At 49.6% G+C, this 11,442-nt stretch overlaps 1 protein-coding gene across 1 annotated transcript; it reads right to left on the bottom strand.

The window, feature by feature from the left end:
* Nucleotides 1-4,552: 4,552 nt before the first annotated feature.
* SRSF6 (serine and arginine rich splicing factor 6) lies at nucleotides 4,553-9,496 on the bottom strand. Its single transcript, XM_064730250.1, has 6 exons — nucleotides 9,195-9,496; nucleotides 8,591-8,739; nucleotides 7,183-7,310; nucleotides 6,804-7,012; nucleotides 6,177-6,266; nucleotides 4,553-6,053 (listed from the first exon to the last, which is right to left on the bottom strand). Exons 1-6 carry the CDS (start codon nucleotides 9,299-9,301, stop codon nucleotides 5,690-5,692), a joined length of 1,047 nt encoding a protein of 348 aa, XP_064586320.1. The 5' UTR covers nucleotides 9,302-9,496; the 3' UTR covers nucleotides 4,553-5,689.
* Nucleotides 9,497-11,442: the final 1,946 nt, after the last annotated feature.

Below are 11,442 nucleotides of genomic sequence, written 5' to 3'. Positions count from 1 at the left end.
AGCTGTGAAAGCACTTTGCACCTTAGCCCATCCTGCCCCAGCAGCTCCCTGGGTGCAGTTGTGCACTGTGGTCACACAGGTCACACCATGAGCTGTGACCCACTGAACGCCTCCTGGCTTAACAGCACTAACTTCTTATTCCCATTGGCAGGATGAGCCTGTTCCAGGAGCTGCACACACCAGTAATAAATCTACCACCTCCCCACCCTCCCCACTCCATCCACATGCCAGCACAGGCTGTCACTTCCAACCCTTGTGCCACCTGCAGCTTTCCCTCCATTGTTTTTGGTATTTTGGACTGAAATCACTGTACTTACTTCTTTCCCAAAGGAAAAACACTGGAGAAAGACTTAAGTGTCTGCTTTTAAAATGAATAAAAAGAGTATTTAAGATACTCTAAAGTAGACAACCCTGTCAAAGCCTCTTTCTATGAACTAGAATCAAGTTGCCCTTGAGTCAGAGAATCACCCAGAATCATGCCCAAAAGTTGAGTCCTAGTAGGAGCTGGTGTGAACTGCACTGAGTCATGCATGAGCTGCAGACATCTCCTGTGGTCAGCGCTTTTTTCTGTGGTGTGGATGATACCAACAGCTCTGCCATTCCTTCTCCCACAGAACACACCCATGTGCTTCCAGCCCAGCCTGGTAAAGACAGATGTTGCTAAAAGGGTGCAAGTTTATGAGCCACTCCAGAGCAGTTTGTTTATTGCAAATCTTTACTGGATTATGAAACAGCGGAAACTTCCCCTCTGACACCTACACACACATTTTGCAAACTAATAAAGTGTGAGGGAGCTGGGAGAGTTGAGCCCATATTCTGCTATTTCATAATTTTCGCCTAACCACAAAAAAGGGGGGGGGAAGGAAAGGGCTGATCATGGTGTAAAAGTGACTATTATGGTCCTAAGGACACACAGATAAAATTCCTGAACTTCTGTCACTACACAGAGCATTATTTGTGTTAGTTGTGCTTCTTATCTTTTAAACTAACATGTTCCTGTTTGCTTTAAAGAGCCCTGACAAAGCCAGGACACAGCAGAGCTGCTAAGGCTTAACAGCACTAACTTCTTATTCCCATTTGCAGGATGAGCCTGTTCCAGGAGCTGCACACACCAGTAATAAATCTACAACCCCCCACTCAATCCACATGCCAGCACAGGCTGTCACTTCCAGCCCTTGTGTCACCTGCAGCTTTCCCTGCACTGTTTTTGGTTTTTTGGACCAAAATCACTGTACTCAGTTCTTACTCAAAGGAAAAACTTTATCACCAACCACATCCAAATGATGAATGTTTCAAATGATCCCAGGGTTTGCATCACCTCTCAAAGACATTCCCAGCACCTCAGCTATTTGTTGGGATTTCCAGGCTCCTCAGGCAAGTTCCTACTTTCACGACTTTTGCTCTTTGATGTATGAAATTGCTCTGTGGATGTTACAGTGCCAACCTAAACTAGACCAGTAGGAATTGGAAATAGTTCAAGTGTGTGAAGAAGAAATCCAAGAATTGTTTTAAATGCTCCTCCCCATTGCTCATCTAAATGTGGTTCCAATCAGCATTGGGACAGAGTCATCTCTCAATTATAAACAAAATCTGCAACCACAGAATGGAGAGGCAGAAATGTTATAGCAGAAAAAAGGAGGGTCACTTACTCAGGCCCCTCAGCACTGCTCCAAGCAGTGATATTGCAGGGTGAGAGACTTATTTTAGTGTACATCAGACAAAGAAGTTGTGCCCTTCCTTACAGCAACATAGCTCTTCCTGACATAGACTCAAATAAAAAGAGAATCAAACAGAGGTTGTGGCTGTCCCATCCCTGTAAGTGTCCAAGGCCAGGCTTGGAGCACCCTGGTCTGGTGGCAGGTGTCCCTGCCCATGGCAGGGGGTGGCACTGGATGGCTTTAAGGTCCCTCCAGCCCAAACCAGTCTGGGATTCTGATTTAAGGACAAAACATGCATTTATGTCAAAAAACAAAACACATGGAAGGATGCCTTTTCAAATATAGGAAAAGGCCAGGACCAGAGTGCCGCAGACATCTTTTCATGAAAATCCTTTCTTTAGGATTTTTTCCTCCTGAGAAGCTGAGAGGCCTCAGGAACAAAATGTAAACATTGATTATCTGCTGCTGTGGAATGCAACAGGTGCATCTGTGATTGGCCCATCTTGGATGCTCATAATTAATGGCCAATCACAGCAGAGCTGACTCGGACAGAGAGTCTGAGGCAGCTGCCTTTGTTATCATTTTCCCTTTCTATTCTTAACTAGCCTTCTGAGGTGAAACCTTTTCTTCTATTCATTTACTATAGTTTTAATGTAATATATATAATAAAATAATAAATCTGCCTTCTGAAATGTGGAGTCAAATCCCCATCTCTTCCCTCATCCAAAAACTCCCGTGAACACCGTCACACCAGACTGCAAATACAGTCCCAGATTCTGAGTTTCACTTTTAACTGTAGTGTTGATTTCTCTTTCACAATTTGCTACAGGACACTTAGATTTGGTCAATCTTGCACCCTACATTTGATGACAAGGCAGGTTTCTCTTCTGTATTTTTAAAGACAAATTTTTATTATACCAAATGCAGAAAAAAACCCCAAAATACCCCAAAAAAACCACAAGAACCCCACAAAAAAGCAACAACAAAAATCCAAACCAAACCCCCCCCCAAAAAAAAAAAAAAACCCAAAAAAGTCAGGTAGCCCAATTCTGAACCACATCCCTATAATACTGTGTCCAGGGTCAGGTTATAAACAGTTATGACAAGGTCAGGTGGTTTGCCCATCAAACTATTGCTGCTGCAGGCAAAGCAAACCACATGCAGGTCCTGTAGCCTTTTACTTTTGTATGGAGATTAATCCCAACCCCTTTCATCACACCCAGAAGAGATCTCAGGAATAATCACACTTGTGATTACCAGCACACACCAGCCTCAGTGTTCCACTCCCACAAAAAGCGCTGCTGGCAGAGCTGGACCACTGAGGGTGTTTGGGTTTTGCTGGTTCCTTACAGCATTATCACAAGCCATGCACTTCACTGCCTGACTCAGGATCTGGCACTACCAAAATCCTCCTGGCTTTCCAGAGGAAACCCATCCAGAAGGGTGAGTCATGCCAAGGAATCCCTGCTTCATTGGCACAGTGAAGGGCAGCAGCCAAAGGAGACAGTGTGGCGCCAGTAACACAAAAAGAAATCTTGATATTTAAAGAAGTTCCAGGTAAATTGGTTAAATGCCATCTGGCATTCATTTTACAATGAATATAAAGAGTATTTAAGATATTCTAAATTAGACAACCCTGCAAAAGGCACTTTCTGTGAATGAGTCAGGTTGCCCTTGAGTCAAAAAATCACCCAGAATCATGCCCAGAAGCTGAGTGGTGTGAATGAATTTCAGAGTCATGCATTAGCTGGGACCTGTAATTCATCAATAAGGAGGACTCAAAACAGCTCAAAACAAAAAATCCTGGCTCAGAAAGCTGGGTGCAGCTGGTTAGGAGCCATCTCTGCATGGCTGACCAAGGCTGGGGTGCCCACGGCCTCAAAGTGGCCAGGACAGCCTCAGCCTGGCACTGGGGTCAGATTTAAAAAGGGAAAGTATCTACAAAAAAGTAATGGTCAATATCTTGTTATCACACATACTGGGAATATGTACATTCAACCTGGTGAGCTCCAAGGTCAGTCCTTCTTTTGAGGACTGTGATGTGTATTTTACCAGAGTTCTCCGTGAAGTTGCTTTCCAAAGAGGAGCAGTTCTCTCTCAAGTCTGACCTACTCCATGATCAGAAGCATAACCAAAGCAGCTTAACTCAAATAAGTATGTCCTCAAGTGTATCTTAGGCTGTAAACCTGAACTTAACTGTTCTTGCCCAGTGTTAATTCTGAAAGAAACCCCCTGTACTCCCCCACCCCCGAGATCCTGCAGCAATCAACACCGCAACACCATTTTTGTACTCATGCTAACATACACCACCCTCAGCAAACAGCTCCAACCCAAGAACTCCTTATCACAAATTGCCACCAGGGTCAGGTGCAGATAGCACTGCAGCAGCCAAGCTGATAACCTGGTCTTGTGGCAACACCAGGCACAGAACCACTTCAGGTTCCAGGAACATGAGCTCAGACCTGACCCCTCTCCCTAGGACCCCAGCACGGATACTCACCTGCAACAGGAAAATGGAGCTTTTCAGAGACCATCAGGAAATGGTGAGAAACTGAAATTTCAGGAGAATTGTTTACAGCATAAATGAATTCCAGGAAAGACAAGTTGGCATCAAGTCACATTTGCCATGTGCACTGTGCTGACCCAATTCCTCTGGGCAGGTGTGGAAGCTGGGACCAGAGGTGCAGCTGTCACACCCAGCCACGCCTGCAGAAAGGACAAGGTGACACACTGGGACACAAAGAGCTTGTGCTGGTTTCAAGCACACCACCAAGAGCCTGTCAAGAGCTACCAAGTCTCTCACTAAACCAAAGAAGTTTTCTCCATAAAAGCCTTGTGATTTCCCCAGCACAAGGCAGAGCAAGAATCCCATTTCACTGCAATGAACACAAGAGTTTGAGTCACCAATTTAATTTTATACAAGTCAAACTACACATTGTATAAAGAGTACAAGGCAGTTCTAATGTTTGCTACTGCATGTTACAAAAATCAATTTAACTATAAAGGGGATTTTTTGGGACGAGTCCTATTCCACAATTTAAGTGAACTGGCAACTGTGGTTTAGCAAAGCCTTTGTTAAAACTAGAACTCTAGCTCCAAGAGATTACATTTCCAATAAAGTTCGGACCTACACACAAGAGGATTATATTCTCCTAGTCTGAAGCAAAACGTTAACATAAGTGAGTCAAAGGGGAGGGAAGACAGATTTCTTTACCTGGGTTTCATGTCCAATGGGGATTCAGAGGCTGACAAACCATACAGCATACTAAGGACTTGGACCACAGCCAAGGGACACCTTCGTGTCTGACAACAGTGACACTTGAGATTCAAGCAAGAAACGTCAGAGAGCTTTTATTCTTTCAAGTCTGGAACAAAGGGGTTTTTAGCAATACTGTAGGATACAGGTTCCAGAGTACCTTTGTCACCTTTAATACAGTCTCAGTATGGGGGGAATGTTCTTTTGGCAAGTCAAGGTACAACATAAGTCCTCCAACTTGAGTTTATTGCTGGTCTAAAATCTTCCTAGTACTGTTACTGGTTTATACAGTTTGCTGACTCCTTCCAAAATTAAGATAAACTGTGTGACCTGCCCAGCAAGGCAATCCTGCCTTTGGCAGCAAGCTGAAACCTATGAAGCTAATGACACCCATGGTTCTAATGCCATGAAAAAAAAATACGAAAAAAAGGATATTTTTAAAAAGCCCATATTTAAGCCTGTTTATATTCAGTTTATTTTTAATATAAAAACCACTTTGCATTTAAGAGTAGTTAAGTTACTCCTGCAGAAATGCTATAAAATCAAACTTTCAGCTCAATTTCTACAAAATGGGGACTCTTCCTGCTTTGTACGACCATTCCACCTGGTATTGTCAAATTTAGGATAGAAATTAAACCTTTATGCCTTAGTTCTTAGGCCATTCACTCCTGCAAGAGAAAAAAACCAACTTCTGAAGTACTAACATAACACTAATGGCCTGACAGGTAGGAAAATGTTCCATAATAGTGTGCAAGGTGAGAGGAGACTTGTAGTCCTAATCTCTTGAACTGGATCTTGATCGTGAGCGGGACTTTGAGCGGGACCTGGAGCGGGACCTGGAGGCGGCTCTCTTGGGCGGTGACTCGGAGCGAGCCTTGGCCGACGGCTGCTGCTGCGGAGAGTTGGAGCGAGACCTGCTCCTGGACCTGGACTTAGACTTAGCATCCCCTTTACCATTTTCTTTGGGAGATCGAGACCTGGACCTGGATCTGGACCGGGACTTCTCTGACTTCTCCTTGGATCTGCTGTGTGAGCGTGACCCCCTGTCAGACTTGGGTTTGGATTTGCTCTTTGATCTGGACTTCCTGCTTTTGGATCGGGAACGGGAGCGGTCTTTGCTTCGTGACCTGGATTTAGATCTTTCGAAGAGAGAGACAGGGAGAGAGTTTATTCTGCAGGGCCTGCAGTGCACTTCCAGCAGCTGTAAACATCTGTCAGCGAGGCAGTTCCTGCACTGGCAGTGTTAACTCTGGGGCACTTACCGGGAACGGCTTTTGGAGACACTACGGGATCTGCTGCGGCTGCTCCGACTCCTCCGACTTCTGCTTCTAGATCGTCTCCTGGATCGTGACCTGCAGACATTTAAAATGTCATTCCCTTTCTCTTTGCCTGGTTGTGCCCTCCATTATCAAGTACAGGATGGAAGGGATCTTAAAGATCACTGTCCCTGCCATGGGCAGGAACACTTTCCACTATTCCAGGTTGCTCCAAGCCCTGCCCAGCCTGGCCTTGGATACTTCCAGGGATCCAGGGGCAGCCACAGCTGCTCTGGGAAGTCCATGCTCACAGGAAGAACCTTCCTGACTGCATCTAATACACTGTGCTATCCAGTAGCATAATCTAACAGAGAAAAGCTGCTACAGAACTTCTCAGGAGCAAGGGTGGTCCCACCATGGTGGGTTTAACATACTGTCAAGTGAATCACATCTGAGTTTTCACACGTGAAAAAGTGCTCAAACCTGGCTTTGCTGTTTGCTGTAAAATGTTTCCTTCTACACTGAGGCCTCCTCCTATTTCTAAACCATCAGCTGAAGGTGACTGCTGCAGGTAGGGCACCCATCCCCATGCTGATTGTCACCATTTTTGCTGCAGTGTGTCCCCCGAGTTACCTGGACCTGCTGCCGGAGTAGGATCGCCTGTGGCTGGAGCGTGGCTTGTCCTCCACCAGCCTGATCTTCCTGCCGTTTATCTCTGTGCCATCCAGCTTGTCCAGGGCGCGCTTCATGTCCGAGTACGAGCGGAACTCGATCACTCCTTCATTTGTACGTTCTTTGTGGGCATCTGCATAGGTCACCTCCCCAGCCTGCCTCATGAAATCCTGCAGGGAGCACAGGGCAGCTACAGAATGAGGGGGTTCTGCAAACAGCACTCAATGTGCACAAACACTTTTAAATTATTCTACTGCAACAAAACCAACATTGCTATTAAAGGAAGCTATTGCTTCCTGATATTCACAACAGACTCCAAACACAGAACATCAATACCTACTTTTAAATCCTGCCAACTACAGCGACTGGAAAGGTTCTCAACAATCAGCCTGAACTCTGTACGAACGGGCGGTCCGTATTTATCTCGTCCCGATTGTCTCCGACTGCTATATCCGCCACCACCCCCACCTTGATGTACAAAGAAACAAAGTTAGGTTGGCTCCTAGCACGAAGGAGGATCAATGTTCTGAAAAAGTTAGTTTAACAGTCATATTTACTGGAGTAGGACTTTATTTCGCTAAGCCTCCAATAAACTTTGCAATTTTGCCATGATCTATATTAATGGCAAATCAAACAGACTAACATCCTACAAGTCTGTGCTCCTATGATCTGTTAGAGAGTGACTGCTCCTTATTAGATTCACCTTGCTAAGTTTTATTTTACAGAACATTGTAAAATATAAAACTTAACTGATTACATGCATTTCTACATTTTACAAAAACGTTTACTAGTTACACTAAGTACTTACATCACAGTATGAGGTTTTTGGTGGTGGTTTGGCCACAAAACACGCAAGGTAACAGTCACCTAGTTCAGTTTAACCAGTTTTGTCTAACCCTTGGAATCCTCACCATCACCCTGCGTCTAATGGCAAAAGGCTGCTGTCGTCATGGCTTCCGGTAAGGTCAGCCAAAGGGTCATAGGGCAAGGGTCACACAATGTATGGAAAAGCCATGGCCAGGAAAGGCAGTCATCTTAGCCTCAGTGGACACAGCCTCAGCCCCACTGGTCACTTTTAAATTGAAACATCAAGGACTTGTTAAAAAGTTTGAATTGAACATGCAACAATTTTAAAACAACATAATACATTTGATTTTTTTAAAAAGACAGAAACCCACCCCCCCCAACACCATGATTCCAAACACCACCGAAAAATCAACCGTAGTACTTTTAGTTACAGTACTAGGCCGTTCAAGCTCTACACAGCTCAGCTCAAGAAGCTACACGAGCGAGCTGAGCACAGAAATATTTACAATACCCCCCCTTCAGCACAACAGATTCCTGCTCCAAAACCTCCCCCCGCCCCTCCCATATATCCAACTGAATCAATCACATCAAAGTTCACAGCTGAGCGATTCTCCCCCAGTTACACAACGATATTTATACACTAACATTACTGATGCAACATCGCTGTCACATCTTAAATGCTCCCAGGAATACTGGAGCCGTTAATTAGCACAGCAAACCCTTTCCACAAGGCCCCGATTTGGGAGCCACAACTGCTCCGGGATATCCGAGTGCGCCGCTGGTGCCGAGGAAAGCGCTGCAGCCCCAGCGGTGCACCGGGTACCCCCCGCTAACGACCCTGCCCACCCAGCCCGGGGCTCGGTGCCAGCCGAGCCCTGCCCGCCCCCGGCCCTGCCCGCCGCCGCCCCGAGCCCCGCGGGGAGGGACGGGCCCGGACTCACTGCGGCTGCTGTAGCTGTAGCCGTCCCTGTCGCGGCGGGGGCCGCGGGCGTGCTCCACGATAACCCGCTCCCCGCACAGGTCCTTGCCGTTCAGCTCGTACACGGCATCGTCGGCGTCGCGGGAGTCCTCGAACTCCACGAAGCCGTAGCTGGGCACAGGAGAAAGGCCCGGTCAGGCGGCGGCGGGGGCAGCACAATATCACGGGCCCCAGTGCACGCCGCGGGCCACGGTCCATTCCCCGGTCTGTTCCACACTCCCCAGTCCATTCCACGGTCCCCGGTGCACGCCACGACCCTCGGCCTATTCCCCGATCGATTTCACGGTCCCTGGTCCACGCCGCGGCGCCCGGTCCACTCCACGGCCCATTCCGCCATCTCCGGTGCACGCCGCCGCCCCCAGTCCATTCCCCGCTCCATTCGGTGGCCCCCGGTCCATTCCCCGGCCCCCGGAGAGCGCCGAGGCCCCGGGACGATGCCGCGGCCCCCCCGCTCCGCTCCCCCCCGGCCGCCATCTTGCGCCGGCGCCACGCGGCAGCGGCCGCGACATGGACGGGCCCGGCCGGCCCGGGGCCCTCGGGAGGGGCGCACGGACGAAGGCGCTCACCCGTTTTTGAGATCGACCTCGAGCAGGCGGCCGTAGCCGCTGAAGAAACGCTGGATGTCCTTCTCCCGGACGTGGTAGCTCAGGCGGCCGATGTAGACGCGCGGCATGTCCGCGGCGGGGGGGGGAGGAGGGGAGGGAGAGGAAAGGAGAGGAGGAAGAAGAGGAAGGGGAAGGAAAAGAGACAGAAACAGAGAGAGAAAAGGAGCGAGAGCGCTGGCGGCGTAAGAGGCGGAGGCGCTGCGGGGCCCGCTCCGCACGGCCGGGCCTGGCGCACCACAATGGCGCCCGCCACCAGCCGCCGCTTTTATAGTGGGAGGCGGGGCGCGCTGACGTCAACGCGCCGCCGCGCGTGCTCGGGAGGCGGTGGTTGAGGGTTGCGCGCGCGCGAGGGCGCGGGCGGGGTCCAGCGGGCGCGCGGGAGCTGCGCGCGGCTCTGCGCATGCGCCGCCGGTGTTCGGCGTCTCACGCGCTCGGTCCCGCAGAGCTCCAGGGGCGAGCCCGGCAGAGCCCCGGGATCAGCCCGAGAGAACCTCGGGGTCAGTCCCACAGAGAACTGGGGTCGGCCCCACAGAACACCGGGATCAGTCCCACAGAGCACCGGGATAAGTCCCACAGCGGCACGGGATCAATCCGAGAGTCCCGGGGTCAGATTCCTGCTGCAGGGGCAGGCACAGGCTGCCCCTCTCTCTCTGCCCCTCGGGATGCTGCAGAGCTTTGCTGGGCCCCCCTTGATGCTGCATCTTTCCCAGCTCACTCAGCCCGTCCCAGCTTCCCTTCTGCCCTTCCCTGGCCTCCTGCAGCTCCACTCCAGTGCTCCTTTGGGCAGGAGCTGCCAGAACTGCAGCCAGGATTGCAAATGCACACTAAGCAGGAGTCAGGCAGTGCCACGAGGATGTGCTCTCCATCATGGAGGAAGGGAAGAGCAAACAGCCCCAGCCTTTCATTCCCTGCCCTTGGGCTGACAGCAGTGGTTTCCCACCTCTCCTGTGTAGAGTTTCCATGGCTCCATCCCCCAGAGCCCCACTGCCCTCTCTGGCAGCAGCAATGGCCACATCAGTCTGTCATTCTCTGCTGCCACTCAGGACGAGTTCTCCCCTTGCAGGCACACGTCCTGCTGGGGATCAGCACTTGCCTTTCCTCTCCTCTCTCCCCACTGGCTGCTCTCCCATGGCCAAGGCCAAACACCTTTCTATTAACAGCAAACTTGGGACTCTCCCCTTCATTCCAGATCCACATATTTAGAAATCTGAACATGGCTTTGGACACTAGGAATTCCCCAAACCATGCTATGTCAATGGGGCACTGAGGACATTGAGAACTAAAGGTCCTAGGGCACAGAATCCCAGCATGGAGGAAAATCAGCAGCAGCCTCAGCATTAACTGACTTTGCCATGACTACAACATCTTCTCCTCCTCATTCAGAAGAATGCAATTACAAAAGTTAAACTGAGAAAAGGTGCTCTTTAGAACTATGAACACAAGGTCCAACCATAGCTAGGAAATGGCACTTTGTGGCATCTGCCAATCTCACCAGCACATCTTTCCTTTCCTTCTCCAGCTTTTCCAATTTCCTCTGCAGAGATGCCACCTCCTGACGGAGAGCTACAGCCTCTTCCTGCCTTTCAGTGGCCTCTTTCTCCAGGGCAATTTGGTGAGAGATGTGCTTGGCTTCTGCCTGCAACCACTCTGCAGAAGGAAAGGGGAAAGAAAAGAGGAAATGGGAAAGGGAAAAGCAAAGCAAAGGCAAACTGATGTGCATCCTGCAGAGACAACAGCACTGTCTTCTCTACCTGACTGTGTTTGCCAGGCCCTAAGCCCACAATGGCTCCAAAGCTGACAGAAATGAAGGAAAATTCCAGGCAGAGAAAAAGGCAGGAATGAAAGGGACAAGGTTCAGAGGGATAGGAAAGTGTGTTTGCTCTTGGCCTTGTGCGGAGTGAGCAAGCCAAGAGAGACAAAGGAGAGGGATGCCTGTGCAGGCCTGCTCCAGAGAGGCCAATAGCCTGGAGGCTCTGGCAGGGCCTGGAGTTTGGGGGAATGGAGCTGAGGCATCCAGCTACAGCTCCTTAGCACAGACACAGCACCTGAGAGGCACCAGCTGTGCACGGGATCAGCCCTAGCACAGCCAGATGGCACTGCCAGCCACAGCATCTTTCTCAAGAGAAAGCTTTCACTGCCACTCGGATGGAGAAATCTCCTGCTGTCTGTTTTTCCCTCTCTGCCATTTCAGGCCAGTGCCCTTTTCCTC

This window comes from Zonotrichia leucophrys, chromosome 20 (genome assembly GCF_028769735.1).
Source record: "Zonotrichia leucophrys gambelii isolate GWCS_2022_RI chromosome 20, RI_Zleu_2.0, whole genome shotgun sequence".
Lineage (NCBI taxonomy): Eukaryota > Metazoa > Chordata > Aves > Passeriformes > Passerellidae > Zonotrichia > Zonotrichia leucophrys.
This window is presented reverse-complemented; position numbering and strand designations above follow the sequence as displayed.

What these genes read in the sequence shown, in the direction of transcription:
- SRSF6 (XM_064730250.1), bottom strand. Translation starts at nt 9,301, where the DNA reads ATGCCGCGCGTCTACATCGGCCGCCTGAGCTACCACGTCCGGGAGAAG. An exon ending in GTAGTTGGCAGGATTTAAAA is followed by an intron (nt 7,013 to 7,182) that starts GTAGGTATTGAT and finishes TGCTCCCTGCAG; the next exon opens with GATTTCATGAGGCAGGCTGG. An exon ending in TACTCCGGCAGCAGGTCCAG is followed by an intron (nt 6,267 to 6,803) that starts GTAACTCGGGGG and finishes AAATGTCTGCAG; the next exon opens with GTCACGATCCAGGAGACGAT.